This window comes from Cyprinodon variegatus, unplaced genomic scaffold (genome assembly GCF_000732505.1).
Source record: "Cyprinodon variegatus isolate N-32 unplaced genomic scaffold, C_variegatus-1.0 Scaffold831, whole genome shotgun sequence".
Lineage (NCBI taxonomy): Eukaryota > Metazoa > Chordata > Actinopteri > Cyprinodontiformes > Cyprinodontidae > Cyprinodon > Cyprinodon variegatus.
The window spans coordinates 203,942-227,092 of NW_015151284.1; the positions used below are offsets into that span (position 1 = coordinate 203,942).

The 23,151-nt window shown below is 37.0% G+C and overlaps 1 protein-coding gene across 1 annotated transcript; it reads left to right on the forward strand.

Moving 5' to 3' along the window:
* The first annotated feature begins 13,499 nt into the window (after positions 1-13,499).
* Positions 13,500-22,636, forward strand: LOC107099021. Its single transcript, XM_015396949.1, has 11 exons — positions 13,500-13,615; positions 14,820-14,990; positions 15,125-15,346; positions 17,440-17,539; positions 17,830-18,092; positions 18,521-18,778; positions 19,371-19,628; positions 20,126-20,383; positions 20,525-20,536; positions 22,351-22,430; positions 22,541-22,636. The coding sequence occupies exons 1-11, from the start codon at positions 13,582-13,584 to the stop codon at positions 22,598-22,600; spliced, it is 1,716 nt and encodes a 571-aa protein (XP_015252435.1). The 5' UTR covers positions 13,500-13,581; the 3' UTR covers positions 22,601-22,636.
* The last annotated feature ends 515 nt before the right edge of the window (positions 22,637-23,151 follow it).

A 23,151-nucleotide genomic window follows, 5' to 3' on the forward strand; every position in this document is an offset into this window, starting at 1 on the left:
GTACTCCAGAGTGTTGTTTAGCATGGGGGTGAGTGGAAAATGAAGGCTAATCATGTCTTGGGTGTACTATTCCTTTAAGGTGCAAAAAGAAAGACAGAAACAAAAACGAATATACTGCATAAAAAGGGTGGGCGTCAGATAAAGCCCTGCTTCATTACCTGCATTGCACTGGATGCATAACTGCTTTAATTTGCGGGTCAGTTTTCAAAATAAAATTGCGATAAAATGTGTTGCTTTGTGGCTTGTTGCGACTAGTTTGGTGGCACATCTGTATTGATAGAGAGTTGAGTGCAAAGAGTCATTTTCAGCAACAGTAACTAAATGAGGCTGAGAAAATAAAACTTAATTTTCTGTCTGGGGTATTACTAGACAATTGCTCACAATAAGGCATGCGTGATGTGTGTGTACATTATTATTTACTAATAAATACCGAAACAAAAAGTTTTTTCAATCACAGTATCCAGACCAGAAATTTGCATCATGGCTATGCTTAAAGAGCAGGTGTTTACCTAAAACATGAGAGTAAAATAACAATTTTTTAAAATAACATATTGTCAGATATCTATGTGTATTTTTATTTGATCTATTACTGAGGTAATTTTTATTATGGGATGGTATTATGCTATGTGAAGGCGACATTAGAACATTTTGGCAGGTCTTGACTTTGACCTTCCCTTTCAAAACAAAATGCTTATTCACACAAAAGTTGGCCTCCCTGAGACACAATCACATCAAATATCTTTTTTGACAAAACTCTCCATAACATAGAACAAGAGCAAACAGAAAACAGCGTCCACATATTAGCAGGATTGTTTTGGTGAGAAACCAATCTAAGAGCTAACAACAAATAGTATATTTAAATATAGACCTTACGGTTATCAGACATGGGTATAATAAAAACTTACATTTGATAAACTGATGCTTAAAAAAATGATACTGTCATAGTTTCACCACAGCAGCAGATGTCCTTAAAGAGCAATGCATGAAGCATTGAGTACTGAACCTTCGGAGCAAAGCAAGAGGCTGGAATGTCTTGTGGCATCATTAACTTTATTTGGCCACAGTTAGAGGTAGTAGAAAAAAGATTTAATCAAAACTAAAACAAATTATCTTAAAACAACATTGGCTGGCGGGTGAAACAAAGTAATGACTGAAGCCATAAGCTGAGAATGGTGAGTTTTGAATAAAGAAGAACCGGTAGGGCATTAAAAAACCGGGTGCTTTCCTGCAGGAAAATACTTTTTGTGTTAAAAAATTCCTGCAATAACTGCATTGGTTTATCGGGTTACTTTGCCTTTTCACTCCAGCTCATCCGCATCAGGGACTTTTCTGTTCACCCGCACCAGGAATTTTGTCTCTGTGTTGTGCGTGTGTTGACTGATCTATTTATATCACCTATGTGTTTTTGAAGTCACATTTTTGCAGCTTCAGTCATTTCATTTTCCTTTTATGACAGTGTTGGGTTGTTTAAGGGGCTTAAAGCTATAATTATTTAAGGAACTGCAGATTTTTTTTTCTACCAGTAATATTATTAGAGTTGAAAAAGCATTATGTTCAATTACATTATTTGCAAAGTAGAAAAGAGATGCTCACCTTCTGTAATTTCTTCTTAGACTCAGTCTTACCCAGACATGTATCAGTGCATCAGCCTCGCAGGGAAACCTTGGTAGGGGTCTAGTTCATGAGCTGTGCTGAGCTTTTTACCGTTTTGAAAGCACAGGAGAATGGTGCATGACCGAACTTCAGCGGCTAAGTTATACATGCTTGGAGGCAGAGTGGAAAGGTCTTACAGTACAAGATCAGACAAAGTGGTCACAACGTGGTCAAAACATGTCTTGAGCAATGACAGTGCTTGTATCCCCAGTTTATATGTTTTCTGTAACTTTTGTCAAGTCTTATTTCTGGTAAGACAAAACAAGGTAAGTTCATTTATATATAGAAGTTTTCAGTAGCAAGAAAATCCTAAATTCTGTACATCAGGAAAAAACAGAACATCATAGTACCAGAGAAGAAATTGTAATATTTGAAGAGAAAACATATACATAAAAAAGATATTAAAATGAAAAATAAAAAACTAAAAGATTTAAAAAATGTAACTCGATTTGGAAAGCAATCTCTAGAATCATCCATGCTTACATAAATATTTTCCTTCAAAGATCAGAGAAAATGATTCAGCTCTTTGCAAAACTTAAAAAATATATCTATTTAATCCATTTTAAAGCTTGTGTAATCACAGTTTTATTATATATGAGTGTGTACAAAAACCCCCTATTTATGATTAAATATTTTGCAGACCAAGCTCCTATTAATGATGATGTCTAGCTCCATCCCTGGTGAAGACATGACTTAATCTCTTCTCCCTCATCAGCCCTATGATTGAACAATCTTCTGCCAAGTGCCCGTCTCCCCTATACATGCCTTATTAAAGTGAAAAATAAGCGGTAAAGAAGTATCTCAAGGTAAACAGATGTAATGAGTTAGGCAGGATGAGGGTGGGGCAGGGGAGAAACGAAAACAAACATTGCTTCAGCACAGAGACAATCAGGCCAGACAGGGGAAGTTCAGTCAACAAGCCAGAATATTAACAGGGATCACCTGCTTAATCTGCTTCCACAATAAAACTTCTTACAAACCTCCTTTATATCTCCTGCAGCCTCTTTCCATCTAAAATCACCCCTGGTTAAGCATTAGTGTGAATATTGTTGCTGGTCTCCCTTATTCCCATGAGAGTGCAATTTTCACAATGATCACCAGGGAGCGTTATCACAGATCTATCCTCCAAGCAGCTGTAAGACTTAATAACTATCACTGTTCCCAACAGCCTCAAGAGGTCGTTACATTCATGCTGATTTTGCACAGTTCCTGTCTTAGTCAGTTAAATAACATGCTGCTGTCATTTTTGCACACCTCTGGTGTTGCTGCTACTTTTCACAAATCCATTACTGTAAAAATGTCCACAGCTGTATACTGAGTATTTATTCTCCTGATGTACAGTATTTATACGGTAAAAACACTGTACAGTACAGTATTTGTTTATTTTTATTTTACTTTGTCACTTATTTTGTTATTTTTATACAGTTTTTTAAGGTCCAGGTTGTGTGACCACTTTTGCTATAATCTTTTGCTGCTGTAAGGCCACAATTTCCCCATTCAATTCAATTCAATTCAATTCAATTCAATTCAATTCAATTCAATTCTATTCTATTCTATTCTATTCACTTCACAGATTCTCTCGGACAGAGGGCTGTATTTCTAAACCTAAGTGTGAAAAGCCCTCCCGACAGGGCTTTTTTATTACATAGGCAACTGCTTAAGGTGGAAATTGCAGGGCGCAGGGAGATGTTGTATGGTTCAATGATAATTCTATTTTTATCTGTGATGGAAAATTCTTGGAATCTAGCAAAGAAAAAATGTTGCAAATACCATCCTAAACCTATATCTCAAACAAATGTTCTAATATTTTAAAGAGGTCCATAAACTTAATCTTGATTTTTATGCATGAGGCAAATCAACACTATTTTCCCCCCAAAATCTGCTGTGCCCCACTGCCGTCCCTCTTCCATTGCCTCTTGTAACCCTTGTTCTCTCGCAGTACCACCATTAAGACGCAAAAGCTGACAGGGTCGCAATGCTACAAAATAGAAGGGAGGATGAGAAGAAACATGAAAGGGCCATGGTAAAAATGTGAAGAATTTGTTTATAAAGGACTATTTTACAACATGTCATCTCAAGGCACTTTAACGAGACTATTTCAATTACACCATACAGACAGATTGGTTAAAAGCTAATGATTTAGAGTATATTGTTTGAAAGGTTATTCCAGTGATTTGTCTTTCATCCAAAATTGTTGCCAGAAAATGTCCTGTCTCAAACATTAACATAAAAAAACATAATTAACAAGAAAGGTAGTTTTAGATGCTTGCATGGTGGTGCAGATTTTAGGACTGTTGCCTTGCAGCAAGAAGGTTCCAGGTTCAATTCCTGGCCTGGGGTCTTTCCTAATGGCAATAGCATGTTCTAACTGTGCATGCATGGGTTCTCTCCAGGTACTCTTTCTTCCTCTCACAGTCCAAAAAACAACTGTTAGTTTAATTGGCTTCTTCAAATTCTCCTTAGCTGTGAGTGTTTGTGTGCATGATCATATGTCCTTGTGTGTTTCTGTGTTGCCCTGTTACAGACTCGCTTAAAAGCTTATTTGATATCATGTAATAATGGCTGGCAAAAAAAAAAACAAAAAACAAAAAAACAGACATATGACAGCTGTGCAGGTGATGATGCCTAAGATGGTTAAACTGACTAGTGGCAGGAGACAGAAAATTCAGAAAACCCAGAACTTTTCAAGGTTGTGGTCAGAAGTCCAAAGACCAATGAGGTATCCAGGGAGGACAAGGCAAACAGGGAATCCTGTTTCCTCACTTGTAGATGGATGTGATGAAGGTCATTGCTTCAGAGCAGGATCAGCCAGTCCAAACAGTGGGTTGCATGAAACTGACATTTTTTTTGTTAGGTGCAAAACAAAGCAAACACTGGCACCCCATCCTTAAGTTCTTCAAAACATTGTTTTCAAAGTTTGGAGTCCTGAATTAATAAGAGGATCATAAATAAATAATAGCCATTGTTCATCCAAAAGATAATTATTGGTGTCACTTCTAATCTGTTGTAAAAATAAACATCAGTGTGATGCATAATAGTTACTCTGTGAATTGTTAGTTAGCTATAGTTAGGAATAGGTTAGTATAATATGGGTAAGTATATTACCAAGCTTTCTTATCTTATACCAGTCTCTAATGTAAAAACATAGAAGTTGCAGGTCACTGGCCCATGAGGATTTGATTTCCAGACCCCTGTGAGTTACAATTAGTGCTTGGTACAGTATCAGAAAAAAAATTAATCCTTGTAGAATAATAATTGAAGAGTAAACACAAGGTGATGAACTAAGAACTAAATAAACATGTTGAAAAAAATTCCTTTCTTCCTTCCTTTAAAGGTTTGATTCATAGGTCATCGTTCAGTCTTTATTAGATCAATAGGTATAAACAGTTTTTTTTAATTCATTGTTTTGTGTTAGTTTAAACAGTTAGTGCTTACCAGTACTACGTTGCCAGCACTTAAGTAACCTGGAAAAATGCCCAGAGATTTAGCTGACTTGACAATGCTGACTTTGCCACCATAGAGACAACAGCTGATGTTGCTGCTGTTAGCAAAACCAATCTATTCTATCAGGCAACAAGATTAAAATAAATTTACAGGAAATCCTGGTGGATTATTTCAGAGCACAGTAGCATAGTAGTAATGTAATTTATGATATTATTGCATGAGTTCTCTGCCTATAGCCTCTTTTTTATGTAAGTGAACAAATACAAAAAAGTGTATTTGGTTATTATCATTCCTTATGTCAATTAAAAGACCAAAAAAAGTTATTTTTTCCTGATTTGTTATTTAAAAAAAAAATCTAATTTGATCATGAAAACATTTGGTGGTATTCTTAAAAACTTATTCAAAGTTCAGTGTCTGTCCATTGATTTGACAAAGGTTCCAGTTAAATTCAAGGGAATATTAGTATAAATATGATCTCTACCTATAGCTTTTAGATCATATGTTTTTATTAAAGTATTTTAATCTACTAGTGTTCCTTTGTTCTGTAAAATCTAAACTATAACAAACATCTAATATAATGATAAATGAAGAATACAGAAAAATTATAAACAACAACAACAACAACAACAACAAAAAAACAGCTTAGATCCAAATAAGTACTGCAAAGGACCTTCTTTTTAAAAAAATATTGACTATACATCAAAATATTGATGTTCTTTTTTGCTTTTATACATATCCATAGGTATACTTGCATCCAACTCTGATGGGATGATTTACCCTATCAGAAGATTTCCAAACCTTTTCCAAGATATCCAAAGGTATAATATTGTTAGGATATGTAAAAATGTGAATCCGAAAACAAACAAACAAAAAAATATATATATTTTAAAATTGTCTTCCATGATAGAGAAGATAGAGAAATAGGGAATACAAACTTACATTTATAATTCTTCAGTTCAGTTTAAAGTGAACATTCAATGGAGAGTCTGAACAAATCAGTTTTTAATCCTAATTTAAAGAAATTCAGGGTATCTGTTTTACATTTTTCCAGGAGTTTGTTGCTGATACTGTAAGCTTACAAATAATCACTTACCTTGATTTTAAATGTACTCCTCCGAGAATGCCTCAAATTCATTGGAGAGCCAGAAATACAAAAGACTTTTACATTTTCTTCTTAAATATAATAAATATAATAAGAAACTGCATTGAGACTGATGAACTGTCCTCTTGTTACAGTGATGTTGGCAACGTGCATTTTGGACTCCAGTATTATTGCTGTCAGGAATCCAGTTTGTGTGGTCTGTTTTGGTGTTTCCTTTCCTCCTCCACCAGGTGGTGCCCCATCCTCATTGAGTCTCCCTGGACACCTGTGGAGTGTTCTTAAGCTGCTGACTGCCACTACCTCGACGCCACAGTGTTTGCCAATACAGGGAAGTCATCCTGCAAACTGGCTTTGTTCGGTCCTTTTCTCTCAGGAAGGTTGAACTAAGCTTCTAACTGAGCTGGGGTTCCAAACAGGAAGTTTGGTTCCACTTTCCCCAAGAGGTCGTTTGAGCTTCACACCAAACAAAGGTTTCTTCTGCACTACAGCCCGTTCAAGTACTGCAGAAAATCAGAGTGGCAGTAAGCTTCTCCGTTCAGACTGAGTCACCCAGTCCACCCATCATCAAGCAAGACAATCTCTGGTACAATCCTCTCAGTCTGGATTCCATAAAGGACATCTTTCCCTGGGGAAGGGAGTTTGCAACCTTTTCCTCCAATTCTAAACGTAAGATTCAAATTTCCCACTGAGCCTGAACTAACCGCAGTGTCTTCCCCTCACCTTTCAGTCCCTGTTGAGCAGTGCTCAGAGCAGCACAGGATTCACCATTCTCAAATAAACCTGTTTAAACTTTTCCCTGGTCTCTATCTGTTTGGTCTTCTGCATCTTGGGGTCAGACCTTTAATAAAATCATGACAATTGCAAATTAAGCAGCTATCAGGGTGCACCATTATAAATATATATATATATATATATATATATATATATATATAAAGAAATTAAATCAATTTAGATCTAAATTACTTTAAGGTTATGTTGCTAACTTTTTAAATGGCAAAACAAGCCAAGGAGCAAATGCAAATGTCCAAATTAGTACACTATCTATTTTGAATGAAATCCTGAAAGCCATTTCTTGCACCCACTTCAACTGTCTTCAACTACGTGGTAGATAAGACATTGGATAACAACAAATTTTGATTATTAAATAAGGATTAAAAACTAATCCTGGTATCAAAACAGCCCCATGTCGTGATCTGCTATCCTAGAATTTTGGTTTGGTTCAGGTTTTCATGCTACTGTATTTTGTGTTAGACGAAAGACTTTACATCACATTTTAAACTTAAATACCTTTTTTAAAGATTTAATTTCTGTATGATGTCTGTCTCCATTACCACCTTTCTTGGCTTAGAAGATGTAGAGCGGTTTAGGGGTGTACCGGCTAAACATAAACATGAATAGGGCAAATAACAAAAAGCAACAACTAACAAAAAAAGGAAATCCTCTATTAACAAACACAGGTTTCAAAAACCTTAGAATGTTCTACCTAAAATGCACATAGAATATACCATCAATATATATATATATATATATATATATGTGACCAACTTTAAACTGGCTTTTGGCATATTTCTTACATTTTTGACATTGAAGTGTTATAACTTCATCAAAAACGTGCAAAGAAATGAACCTGAGGCAGAGAGGTTTTTGGTGTTAAGGGTCATATTTACTATTATTCATTTTAGTTTAAATTGTTTTTTTTTTATTGTAGAATTGTTTTGTTTTACATTGGGATAACATTTTTAAGCAATAAAAAGTGTTCTGTTTTATTTTAGGTGAGTTATATTTAAACCTGTTGTACAAACCTATATTACTAATGTGGACCATAGTGGTGTTTGATTTTAAGACTCTAGTTACTGTATTGGGCTCGGCCTGTAGCAAATAACCCCTCATTCACATACTGTAGAATCCCTCTGTGCTCACTCTATTCTTTCACAAATAGCTTATCTAGTTTGTGTGGTAATTCCAACCAACTCTGCTGCAATGCAACATGACCCAAAGCTCTCCTCCATCGTCCATCAGATATAGTCACAGATGAGCCACACAGGAACTCAGACAGATGGATAGTATTGCGGATTCAATAAACTTTCAAAAGATACGGGTCCAGTTCACATCAAGTGAGCACTGCTGCACAGCAAATTTAGCGCTGGATAATGTAGTGAAAATGTGTGAAGTGTGTGATGTGTTAAGCCATCTTAAGCCTGATAAATAAGAACTCTCGTCACACCTGACCTGTAAAACCCAGATATCTTCCAGCCACCACAATCTAGAACTGCAGCAGATTTTGGTTGTGTAAAAAGATAAGGATCCAGGCCTAATACTCTCCTATATGTGGCTCAGAGCTACGCAATCTCATTTTTCTCTCAGTAGAGTTTCACCGGTCCATTACAAAGCTCAAAAATTGCCTAATTTCAAAGGTGTTGGCATTTCAAATTGGCTGGTCACATAAGAACAACAGATTACAATGGCCTGTTAAACCTGTTTAAAAAAACCTATATTACTGTTGGTTGCATTTTTCCTTTTTTTTTTTATCTGAGCTGACATGGTTTTGGGTGATCTGACCAAAACAAACATGTTTGTTTTGGTCAGATCACCCAAAACAAGGGGACAAATCACCCTGAAAAGAGAGGTAATGTGAGACCGAGTTCTGGAGTTAAGAAAGGAACAGCAGGAAATCTCTGCGGAAGGAGCAGCAGGAAATCTCTGCGGGAGCACCAGCAGAGAGGGCACCAGAACCAGGATGAGCTGTGGTTGTTTAGCCTGCTGGGGAAAGGAGGAGACAAAGGGGGAGGACATCAGTAGACATTAATAGAGCTGAGAGGTCTCTAGAGAATTAGTGCCATGGCTGGGAGAGGCTAAAACTGAGTATGGAGTCAACAATCATCTCCATGCCATGAATTTGTTCCGCCCAACCACTGAACCAGGTGTGTCCAATCTCTATAATTTAATTCACTGAGAAGATTGGATTTAGGAGGTTTGGTTTATCTGTCCCTGTGCAAATGGGTTTGGCTGACATGCAAGAAAAGAATTTCCAGCAAGGGATTAGTAAAGTAAATCTGATTCTGATTAAGCACAGATTCCAATATCTGTGAAGTGTATGAACTATAAATCTGATATCTGTGATGAAGGTACTATTTCTGGAGCTCCTCAACAATGAAATTAGCACACAACATAGTACTGAGAAGTTGGGTATTCACTCGTTGCCTACAACTGTCACGGTTTCTAGATAACCAAGTGTATGCTGAGTGAGGGGTGGTGACAGTGAAGAAGGCTGGACCTGTTTGAATCTGTAGCCAAACTTTTCTGACCTCCTTATTTTCACAGGGCTCCTCTTAGAAACTTTCTCCCCCAAGTCCAGAGTGCAGCACAGGACAGAATTGGTCTTGTTCAGTCTCTTGCTGTCCCGCTTTGCGCTGGCAGGGGCCCAGAAGATGACAGCTTTGAGGAGGAATGAGACCACCACAGAGTCATAGAAGGCTTTAAGCAGGGGCCTGCTCACTCCATAGGACCTCAGCCTCCTCAAGAGGCGGAGGCGTCTCTGGCCCTTCTTGTACATGGCAATGGTGCCATGAGTCCACTTTATTATTGACGTGAACACCACAGTATTTGAAACTCTCCACAGTTTCTAAGTCCTGCCCCTGGATGTTCATGGGGGAGTGAGGTGGGGGTCTTCTCCTGAAGTCGGTCATTATCTCATTGGTTTTACATGTGTTAAGACACAGGTGGTTCTTCTCACACCAGTCCACAAAGTTAATGATAACTGATTGGTACTCCAGCTCGTTCCACTCTGAAACACAGCCCTGTTTTTCTGAGTCATCTTAGAACTCCTGTCTGTGGTGCAGGTGAAGTTCGAGGTGTAGAGGGTAAAGAGAAATGGAGATAGAACTGTGCCCTGGGGGGCGCCGATGCTGCAGACCGCCACCTCTGACTGACTGCCGTGCAGCCACACGTGTTGACCTCGGTCAGTGTGGAGTTGATGGTCCAGGCAGCAAGATGTTTGTCCAATCCAGCATCCTCCAGCTTCCCCCTCAGCAGCGCCGGTCTGATGGTGTTGAATGCACTGGAAAAGTCAAAGAACATGACTCTCACAGCACTCCCGGTGGTCTCCAGGTTGGTGAGCGTCCACTGAGGCAGGTAGATGATGGCACCCTCCACTCCGATGTTAGGCTAGGAAGCAAACTGCAGCGGGTCCAGGGCGGGGCTCACCACAGTGCGTAGGTGTGCTAGGAAGAGGTGCTCCATGGTCTTCATCAGGTGGGAGGTAAGTGTGACTGGTCTTGAGTGGGCAGGTTCCTTGGTGTGCTGCATTTTCGGAACCGGTAACACACAGGAGGTCTTCGACAGAGTGGGGACCACCCCCCGGCTAAGGCTCAGGTTGTAGAGGCTGAGCAGCCTTGGGGAGATGACGTCCATTAGTAATCTAATAGTAAAGAATGAGGATGTCAAGAGTCTTAACTGGAAACTGGTTTTTTTGCAACTTGGCACAACAAACAGTTTGGTGCATTCCATTGATGTTAACTGCTGGTTTTCTAAAATTACTTCCAAAAACAGAGATACTTTGTTGTATTTTTCTATGGCTATGTTAAACTCAATAACCACAGCTTGTGCTAATGTATTTTAATTTGCGCCCACATGAAGTACTTACATTTTTCAGATGTGTAAGCAGTGACAGGCATGTTTGATTATTTAGTTTGAATATTAGTTTTTGATAGTGAACAAAGAAAAACTGTTCAGCTTAATTTTATGTGATTAAGATGTCACTTGTGAAGTCAAGCAGAACCATCACAGAATAATAGCATTCTTTATTATTTCAGTGATCTTATCTTGACTTGTTATTGGCATGTAGTCAAAACTGAGACAAAGTCTGCTGGGTCTATTGTTTACAGTACAACAAGGAGGGTGAAGGAAGGAGGACCCAAATGCAGACAAAAAACTGAAGGTGGTTACTTTTAGATTTTAATAACAATAAGGGTACAACAGAAACAAAAAATAAAAAACATAAATCCACACAATCCAAAAATGCTGAAAAACAGGAGTACTCACAAAAAGAAGGGGGCAAAGAAATTACCATGTATGTCATGATCCCACGATGTTTGGGTTGATATTGATTACACTTTCTTTTAGCCATTACTTCTGATTGGGGTTAGCTGGGTGAGGCACGTTTATTTGTATTGCAAATTCTAATAACAAATGTTTTGTACAAATGTACACGTATTTTACATAAAACTGTAAAGAGTATACACTAGTATACACTGCAGCAGCATAGTAAAAGCGGCTAAAGAGATGTTTGACTGAACACTAATGATGACTAATATGAAATTTAAAGTATATATGTTAAACAGTCAAGAAAAGTGATTGTAAGTCTATTATCTGAGATACAGGGAGCCAGAGTAATGACTTAAGAAACCAATGATGTTTGGTTGTCTTGCTGCTGTAGGTCCTGGGTTTGGTTTTGGCCAAGGAATCTGGGTATTTCGCGGTGAGGTAAGCCTCAGGTAAGTAGATCCAGAGATCAGGAAAAAGAGGATGTTCAAAGAAAATGGCACAGTGCGTCAGTTTACCGCATCATGGGTTGAAAGTCTGGTTATAACAGCATTCCATGCCAACATAGCTGTGGCTGAAAAACTTGATTAGGCTTTGTTGTGTGTTCTGGAACAGCTCTAACCACACATGAATGAAGCAGAGAGAGGGGAAGAAGAGAAGAACACAGTCTCACCTAATGAGACCTTATTAAAAAAAAAAAAAAAAAGAAGATAATTAATAACTAAATTCATGCCCCACCTGTGTTTGTGTGGGAAACTGGGAATTTATGACTTTTGGTTCCTAACTATTCAGCAGCGTGCTAAAATAACTTTACACTAATGGTATTTGCATAGACAAGTAATGAAACTGTTCCATGAGGATTAGCTGACTTTTCAAATAAACAACAATGAACACAGCTGTGTAGCTTTATGAAATAGCAGCTTTTAAATACCACAACTCTGGTATTTGTTGTTAGTGCCAAAAGTTGCATTCAAGCTTTCGTTCTTACTGGAAGCTCAGTTTTTTCATCTTCTTCTTCTTCATTCTTTTGGAGAGTTTTTTTTTCAAATTACATTTCATCTCCCCTTTATGCTTCTGATACTTGATTAATAAGATTTTCTCCATCTTGATCACTTATGGAGACATTATCACTTTACCAATTTAGCCACAGATTAGTGTTAGGCAAAAGCGAGATAAAATGTAATCTAAAAGTTTGATTACACCCACATAAAAAAAAAATCCCTTGGTATGCAGTTGTAGTTATGTCTGAGTTGATCAGTAAGTAATGAAAATTGAAAAAGAAGAACACAGAATCATTACAGACATGTTCAAGAACACTTGAGACGTAATGTGAAATTTATAAATTTAACCTAGAAGTTGACAGCATTTCTGGTATATCGGTGGAAATCAGAAGTGACTGTCCATTTCTAAAAAACAATACTATATGAAAGAGATGTTAACAGAATAAGACGGTTTCTCTGAATGATATAATTTAGTAGTTGAGAACCGGTCACTAAAATGAATTTCATTTTCCCCCTTAATCATCCAAAATTGCTGGCTTTTTTATATTTAGTAAATTATGGTTTCTCCTAAACACATTGTCAGGCAGTTCAAGGGTTACACCAGAGATGGCTAAAACTGATTCAAGTTTTACCTGTGGTTAAATAACATTGACAATTACCCTACAGAGTAAGTTTTTAGACAAATCTGGAACACTTTTTAAATTATACATGTACAGACCAATACATATGTAATTTTGACTGGAAAGCAGGACAACACGTTGTCCATCTTGAAAGCCTTTGTTTCACTTAAAAACAATGTTAAATAATGATAGTCATAAATGATAAATCAGAATCAAACTACGCTCATTAGTAACACAATAACAAAAAGTCACACTAAAATATTCATAAATTATATTTAGGGACAGAGAGACTATTAAAAAGTGAAGAACAATCTTAGATAACACCAACATGAGTTCCAGGTTTGTTTTTTTTGCTTTAGTTTGTCATCACATCCTCATTCCCCTATCTAGGTAAAGCTGGAGGCAAAACATTAAATGTTTCTGATAACCAATGTGATGTGTTCCTTACATAACAACCACACCCACTTTTAAAATCTTAAAAAGAGCAGATCAGTTTCAGACCTGTGTAATATGCTCTTTGCAGCACATATGAGCATAGTACTTTTATATTATAGAAAGACATTAGGAAGGTTAAGGTAAGTATCAATTATAACTACCATATTTTGAAGTAATTACAGTTAGATTGTCTGCCAAATGGGTCTCATAGAAAGTTTTATATTTAAGAGATGTCAAAAGATTATATAAATATATATGTATATTATTTTTCTTTGAGAATCTGACTATGGAGCGTTGGTTGATCTTCATAGGACTTACAGGTCTGTACACTCTGATTTGCCAAAATTTTTTTTTGTTCAGTTTTTGCACATGTACTTATCTTCTGCTTTATCCGGGACCGGGTCGAGGGGGTAGCAGTCCCTGCAGAGACTCTCAGAGTTCTCTCTCCCCAGACACCTCCTCCAGCTCTGCTGGGGGAAGCCTGAGGTACTACTAGGCCAGCCATGAGACATATTCCCTTCACCTCTCCTCCTAGTGGGATGTGCCTCCGGCCCTTGGCTGTGCCTCGAAATCCGATCTATACATATATTTGAATTAGGGCAGCTCTGTTGGAGTCCATCATGCACCATGAATAAGTAAGACTGTCAGCAATGCGGACCAAACTCGTGGTCTACTTGTACATAGACTGGATAGCTCCTAGTAAAGGGCCCCATACTCCTGAGGTGCCCCCCTCAAGGCACTACATGGAACACTGTTAAATGCCTTCTTCAGATCCAGGAGAGTGTATGGTAAAGCTGCTTCACTGTTCCACAGCCAGGAAGAAAACCACACTACTGCTCCTGAAGCCAAGGCTCGACAATTAGCCAGATTCTCCTCTCTAGGACTCTGGCATAGGCCTTCAAGGTGAGGGTGAGAAGTGTGATCTCCCTATATTTGGAGCCCACCCTCTGGTCAACATTCTTATTCAGGGGGACCACCACCTTGGTCTGCTAGACCAGGGGCACTGTCTCTGACCTCGATGCAATGTTGAATTGGTGTGTCAGCAATGACAGCCTGACAGCATCCAGAATCGTAAGGTACCCAGGGCAGATATAATTTATCTCAAGAGCCTTGCCACTGTCTAGATTTCTGATATTCTCAGTGACTTCAGCCTGGGTGATGAACAAATAATTGTTTATTGTTTTAATTTCTGTTCTTTTTCTTAGTGTATTGTATCTAAATCCCAGCACTGTCAAGGTTTTTCATCTCTATACTACATGTGTTTAATTTGAATAGAATGGTGGAAGAAGGATGGCTGATCTTATTTTGGCCCTGACCAATTAATGAAACTGACTTTCTTTGTCATGCTATTATTTCTTCCTGATCAGTACATTTTGCCACCTAAAACAATATTTTAATAGTGTGTGAATGTTGTTTGGTCCTGGTCTTAAAAACTATGTGAAAACAAACTGGGATAATTGGATATGAAAATATTCACACTTTCTATCTAGTATCAATGTGTGTGTGTTTCTCTGATTGCCTTAGGAGCGTTGCTGCAAGTTAGTTTTGCCAAACCTTATTACTACTACTTTGTCAACACATCACTGACATGGACAGATGCTCAAGCTGTCTGCAGACGTAACTACACTGACCTGGCCACTATAGAAAATGAAGCAGATGATGAAGATGTAAAAATGTCAAGCTTAAACTATACAGGTGAGTTCCTAAAAACTCTTTAGCGTTGAATATACATTGTGCTAGAGTGCATTGCATTCATAACAGCTTATTTAACATTTAGAAACACATTTAGAAGCACAAAAGTTAATTTCTACAATTATGTCTTGAAACAGGAAAGGCTTGGATTGGCCTCTATGATGAATTCGTAGACAGCTGGAAATGGTCTCTAAACGACAGTAGCTTCTACGGGCCAGGGGAATTAACATTTAGAGACTGGGACACTGGACAACCAAGTAATCATGAAGGAGATGAAAAGTGTATTGGATTATATGAACTCACAGGCAAATGGCATGACTACACTTGCAGTGACTTATTTCATTTTGTATGCTACAATGGTAAGTCTTTATCTTAATTTAGGCAGTTTATGTTTATTTATTCATGTTGGGAGCCAACAGTGGCATCGGCCGCATGAGTTTGCCTACCCAAGTGTCATTGGTTCAAACCTCAGCTCCGACTTTCAAAGTCGTTGTGTCCTTGGGCAAGGCACTTCACCCAAATAACCTACTGTTAGTGGTTAGAGGGCCTGGCTGTGCCTTTGCATGGTAGCATCGCTTCTATCAGTGAGCCCCAGAGCAGCTGTGGCTACAATGAAGCTGGCCACCATCAGTGTGTGAGTGTGTGGTAGTGAACAGGTGAATGACTGAATGCACATAACTCTGGTCAAATCATTTGACATGATAAATGCTTTATAAGTATAGGCCATTTACCATTTTACCTAGCAAATGAAAATGTTTTTTTTCTTTGAGATAGTCTGAGCATCTAAAATATTTTGCATTGTTTGCCTCTTTAATGAAATTTCTAGGGTTATTTCAAGGCTTTAATTTGACATCTTTAACCATTTTCCACCAATTCATTAAGAAATATGCACAATGTTTGAAATATCCAAAAAATATTATAAGGTAAAAATGTTCGTATGTACTATAAACTTTCACTGTACTCATATATATTCCCACTGTCTTGATTTTCTAATATAGCTCTGGGAATCAATGTCCCTGAGCTAGGTGATAGGCCAACAAATTTGCACAAGCAGTCCAATGTGCTATAAGGTTCCTCTTGGTACTTGCATATGAAACTTTATTGAAAAATATTTAGTGAGTAAAATTGTATATAACAGTTATGAAGTTATTGTATATAACAGACGGAGGTGAGAAAAAAAATCTTTTAAACTTTTAGACTGTAACATATTGTTCTATTAACACAAGTCCAACTAACTGGCAACTAACTGTGTGGTGTTAAGACAACAAATGCAGGGATGAATCAAGGTCAAATCATGGTCAAAAATATCTTATACTGTAGTTCAGCATGGATTTTGTTTGAGAACCATCTTTTATCTCGAAGAATGTGAAATGTGTTCAAATTAGCTTTTAACAATTTGCCTCTATCTGAAATTCGGTTCCCCACTGGCCTTTAGACGCCTTTATCCAGCAACTCTCCCTGGATGAATTGTAAATAATAGGCTCTGTTTTAATAGGTGATGTTAACTTGTCATTTTCCATGGTCAGGTATGATGTGGGGATCTGAAGATTAGCAAGGAACTTATATATTTTGGTAGCATCGGTGGGAAATTCAGACCTGTACAAGGGGGAATAAAAAGATTGACATTTTTTATTAACAGCAAAATGTCAGTTGTAATAACGTTAGACTAATTGTTAATTTGGGGTATTAGATGTGAGGTGGACTGAGGTTTTAACAAGTGTGTTAACAATTGGTTGGCCTTGTCCCCATGTTGATACTAAATACCATGGGTTGGTAACAACATATAGTATGCTCAGTCCATCTGGTAGAGACAGATCAAACTTTTTAAGTATTTCTGGAGTAAGGTTAGAGGCAGATTCCCGATCAAGGTCCCCAATCACGTTCATTAGTTCTGTGAGTTTAGCATTTTGTATTTTATTAGAACGGGGACAAGAGCAATCCAGCCCAGGAAAAAACACAGTTCAGATTGTCAACAAAGATTAATATATGAGTGTTTAAATGGGGCATATTACCAAGTAATCCATTAGAAAATTGACATCACCAAAGTTTGGTGCATAAACATTTACCAATGCTACTTTAGTATTTATATGTGTACCTGCAACTGTAATATGCTGTATCAGCCATCCTTATCATTAATATCAGTTGGATGAAACTGGATCCTTTTATTAAACACAATCACAACCCTCCTGGCTTTAGAGTTAAAGTTAGCATGGTAAGTCTGCCCTATCCAGGTAAATCGGAGCCTTTGATTTCAATCTTTTAATATGTTCTCCTGCAAAAAAGATTTGATCAGAGTTGAGCCATTTTTAATGGCTTAAAACCATAGACATCTTTGGAGGATTGCCCATTCTATGTACATTCCATTGGTCCTGATTTTGCTTTTTATTTCTTGTCATCTCTCTTTGTGCTCATGCAGAAGATGGTAGTACCCTAACAACTTTTCTGCTTACAGGTACTGTAAATGATACATCATCCTTTGTTCTGGTCAGAGAACCTAAAAGTTGGACTGACGCTCAGACATACTGTAGAGAGAACTACATTGATCTTGCCAGGTAACTCAAATAAGACAATAATGCCCTTAAAAATCAACCAAATAAATGTTGATGCTTTAAGTAAGATTTATTTTCAAGATTAGATGAAAAAACTGAAATCTCTTCAAACTAAAGTGTAGGTCCCCTCTGTTACTTTTCAATTAGATTTCATGTAAGTCTATATCTATATCAGAATAAAAATAATGAGAATGAAAGAAAGTAAATGATGGATTTAGTTAATGTAGAAGTTTTGTAGCATCCAGGTGCTAAGTAATGAACTGCTCTGGATTTTGTTTTTCAATCTTTCACAGTGTAAGAAATATGACAGAAAATGAAAAGATTCAAAGCCTGCCACGCTCAAAAAATGTCTGGATTGGTCTTTATGGTGAAAAGTCCTGGTCTGACGGCAACCCATCTCTGTTTCGAAACTGGGCTACTGGTCAGCCAAATGGTTTTGCCAGCAATCCCCTTCTTTCAGTTGGTGCTACATGTACAGCTGCAGCATTTGGGAACCAAGAAGGATGGTTTGATGAGGATTGCACACTGACTATACCATTCATCTGTTACAGACGAGGTAATGTACCAATGTTGATGTGCAATTAAGCTCTTAATTGCACTAAAAGTGGCAGATCCCTTGTAGAGAAATGTAAAACTGTTGTTGAAAACATGTGGATGAGGCATACACTTTGAGTGCAGAAACATGGTTTTTGAAGAAGTCACATGTCAATAATGCAAAATGTAAAAATTAAGTACAAAACGGAACAGTCTTGCATCTTGCAGAAATAAGTAAAAAAAAAAAAAAAAAGACTAGTTGGGGGGTTAAAGGGTCTTTGCTCAGGGAGCCAGGGTGGCAGTGGTACAATGCCCTAACCACTAGGCTGCTACTCCTCTACAGTTAAATTTAGAACTTACTGAAACTATGGAAAAACTTATCCTAACGAACAATTATATAAACAAACATGCCCCATTAAAAACATGCCTGTTCTTCTTTTGTTTTTGAAGGTCCTGAAAATGCTAACGGCTTCAGACAAATAGCAGGGGATGAGACTAGCATCACTCTGCAGTGGGACAAGATAAACAACAACACCAACTTTGTTCTCCTGTTTAATGGCACAGAAACATTTATCAGTGCACCAGATGGAGATGGACCACTAACTCACACAGTCTCATCTCTGACTGCAGGAACTAAATACACATTTACTCTCTTCTCTGAGTTTGAGAACCTCAGAAGTAATGGAGTTAAAACCTCAGCTATCACTGGTAAGACACTTTTATTCATCAAGGGGTTGAAAATCAAATCAGAGGCAAGATGGGCAGTTTCAACAGTGGTAAATTTTACTTTGCATCATCTTGAAAAACTATTTATTTTGATATATGGTGAACAACCAGTTGACGCAATAACGATTTGAAACCACAAAGAAATAATCTGTTGGAATGAAGCAAAATATTTTTATGGTTTTAATTTTTTTAAATACTAACAGCCCATGATGAAAATGAGCATAAATTAATAAAACAGATGAGTCTATTTTAAAATTCTAAGGAGTATAAAGTAGAGATAATTGAAAAAAAAAGTATATATATATATATATATATATATATATATATATATATATATATATATATATATATATACGGTATAAATGTAAGGAGTCAAAGTAAAAAGTTCTCTAAAAAATAATTGCTCCAGTAAAGTATAGATTGTCAAAATTTCTACTTAAGTAAGGTAACAAAGTATTTATACTTTGTTACTTGATACTTGTGGTAAAGATACACTTTTTATAACTATACAAGATATATTGTTTTTTTTTTTTTTTTTTTTTTTACAAAATACCTCTTCCTATTTCCTTTATAGCTCCTGCAAATGCTAACGGCCTCAGACAATCAGCAGAGAATGAGACTAGCATCACTCTGCAGTGGGACAAGATAAACAACGACACCAACTTTGTTCTCCTGTTTAATGGCACAGAAACATTTATCAGTGCACCAGATGGAGATGGACCGCTAACTCACATAGTCTCATCTCTGACTGCAGGAACTAAATACACATTTACTCTCTTCTCTGTGTTTGAGAACCTCAGAAGTAATGGAGTTCAAATCTCAGCTGTCACTGGTAAGACCCTTTATTCATTAAGGTGTCAAAAATCAGAGGCAAGATGGGCAGACACACGGCCAGTAGTTTAGAACAGAGGTGTAATCATCAACATGGCTACATTACTGAGATCTTTATGGGTTCTGGTGAGAGCAAATAAACTGAAACTGGCTGCTCTAACCGTCAGGTGTTAAACTTATCCTTTGAAATATAATTGTATTTTTTTATTAGTTTAACATTTACAGAATAATTAAACATTTAACATGAGCAAAACTGCAATAATGAGATACAAAAAACATTTCTGTCCATATGTCAGTAAATGGAGATGTTTGTAGCTGGACCCAAAATGCAGAGGATGAGACAGAGATGGTTTCTTGTAGATTGTATTGCAGCCAAAGTATAAGTCCAAAATTAAACATCCAAGAAACATGAGAACCAGAACAGAGTTTTTATTACCATAACGGATATATATATTTTTTTTTTTTTTTACAAACTACCTCTTCTTATTTCTATTATAGCTCCTGCAAATGCTAATGGCCTCAGACAATCAGCAGAGAATGAGACTAGCATCACTCTGCAGTGGGATAAGATAAACAACAGCACCAACTTTGTTCTCCTGTTTAATGGCACAGAAACATTTATCAGCGCACCAGATGGAGATGGACCACTAACTCACACAGTCTCATCTCTGACTGCAGGAACTAAATACACATTTACTCTCTTCTCTGTGTTTGAGAACATCAGAAGCAGAGAAGTAAGCATAACTGCGACAACTGGTAAGATGCGATTTCTAACCAGTGTTGATGTATGTGCTGAAAGCTCCACATCAAAATATTATGGATTAAACGGATAAAAGGTTGATATTCTTATTTTCATTTTAACAACCACCATCATGCTGGAACCTGATTGACTTTCAGCTGGAGCACCAAGTAAGTAAATTCATTCTTAAAAAATGCCTGCTAGGTTTTGTTTCTTCAGTCTTCTTCTTCTTCAACTTTTTAGCTCTGTTTTTTTTTTTTTTTGATCAAAATCTAGAGATCTAAAATGCTGAGGAGCAACACATAGAAAGTTTAAAAGCAGATATAAAACCTTGTCTTATTTTGTTAAATTACAACGTGACTCAATGATTTGGATACATCCATTTAATTAAAGAGTGAATTCTTGCCAATGAGGTCAGGTAACAGAGAATCCAAAGTTTAGGGTGTGTGCTGGTAAAACTGTCTCTGTTTTGAGCTTTGCAGTTCAGGTTGAGAATTTTACTCTTTCATTCCTTCAATGAAAGGAAAATCAAATGGTACAATGGAGTAAGTACCACAAGTCTGTTGTCATGGCCTACTATGCAACATATGAAGACAGATTCACGTACCATTAACATTAGCAGTATTAGTAATAGCCGGTTTGACAATGAGGCAAATGGCACTAACATGACAGTCAGTATTAGTTAGTTAGTTAGTTATTAAGAGAGTTAGTTACCTGCAGTGTTTACTGGAGAGATGGTGCTAATGAGACATTCACTAAAAATTTCCAGGGTTTAATGAGTATTCCCCTTTACAACTAATGCCAGTTGCCTTGTTGTCATCCTTTCTGGTTAAATGAAACCAGCCTTATTCTGCTTCTTGTTTTATGTGCTTGTAAATTAACTTGCAACCAAATAGCGACACAATTCAAGCCGACTGAAACTGGAAGGAGAATCGTTCGCAAAGATACTGATTTTCAGCAAAACCTGGTTTTCAGTTCTCTCCCTTAGTAAAACAATGGTAATAATGGGTTAACTGGTAATATAAATATAGTAATTTTAACCAAATTGTCCACGCATCAAGTGATGAGTCACAAGCATCAGTCTTTAATAATATGGTAACTGTCAGGATTGGGTTGAGGTTTATGGACCCAAATGCAGTTGCAGGGAGGCAGAGGTGAGTTTTTGTAGTTTTAATGCGAGGTAAACAAACAACTGAGGCAGGAATCCAAAAAATCAAACGTGAGAAAAAAAGGCAAACAAACCAGAAACCATGGAGACATCAGGGGAAAAACAATCTGGACGAGGAAGACTCAGAGAGACGGAGTTGGAGGAAGTTAGACGAGGAACCAGCACCGAGGAACTGCACAAGGACTGTTTTTGTAGGAGACAGAACAAAGAGAGGGCTATCGAGCAGATTGGGAGATGGTGGGAACAGAGCAGACAGGAAAGGAGCTAGGGAAAAAGGAGAACACAAGAGGGCAGCAGAGGGCAACAAATAAAAACCTGAAAACTGAAAAATAACCAGAGAACACAACAAAATAAGAATTAAACCACTAAAACTAGAAAACATGGAGCAAAGTAAAACTGAATACTCAAAAGAAAACATAACAGAACCAAGTCTGTGACAGTAACAATGTGTTTTCTATTTTGATCTTAAAAAATAATTATTATGGCCATGTTTAAAAAGTATATTTAATCATATTTACACTTTCTCATATGTAAAAGGCTTGAGCTCAGAATGCGTTCTACTCACCACACAAAGAACTACAAAGACTACACTGTTTTTATTTAACCCCAAGAGTTCAGCAGGTTTTAATTATAGCAGTATTTTGCAGTGTGAGATCATTTGATGTTATACAACAAAGTACCCCAATGTTACCAGGACATTTCCTAGCTTTAGTAGAAATGTAACCCAAATTTTCTGTATATAATCTAATATTGTTAACAAATAAAATGTGACATTCCTTATCCCCCATAGAGTGATGGATTTATTTTTGTTAACAGAACATATTATTGGACTGGATATACAATTAAATTCTCAGAAAGAACTATCAGAATCGGAGATGGAAGATGTTGTAGAAGAGGTAAGATAAACATTTGCTAAAGTTTTTTTTATGAGATCTACAGATTATTATTTAGATGAATCAAAATTATTTTTAACAACATATTGTCCAATGTTTTTTTCTCTCTTCAGTTCTTCAAAAAATATGGTGTGCCAAAGTTTTCCCTGAAGATTCTTAAGGTGAAACCATAACAACAAAGAAGGATGAAAGACGGAATCTTGCAAAAGTCAGAATGAGGAAGGCAGGTGTCTCTACCCCAGTAAAATACTTCAAACTAAATACACCTATCTGAAGGAAACTTTTAATTTCAACATGCAAATGATAGATGGATTCATCCATGTACATTCAGCAGTATTTGTTTGTCTTTATTTGCATATCGACCCAAAACCAGAAAATAGATAACAAGTTATTATCTATTTTGGATTTGTTTTGCAAAAAATAAAAATGGAGAAAACCAAAAACAAATGATGAGTGCTCTAGGGCTCACTTTTTACTATCATATTTTTAACAAGTAGCCTGACCCAGGAGTTCTGGGTTCAGTTTCAAGACAAAAAATATACCAGTATTATTTACTAAATGGGAGTAAAACTCTTACCACAGAGGATCCATTGCTGATACTTTCCCAGGTCTCTGATGCATTGTTGTTACTCTATATAGTTTGCTATTCAGCTGCATAAATGTATCACAGAACCCATGCTTTTACCTGTAATTTTTATTTTATATTGGTTATTTTAACAATGTA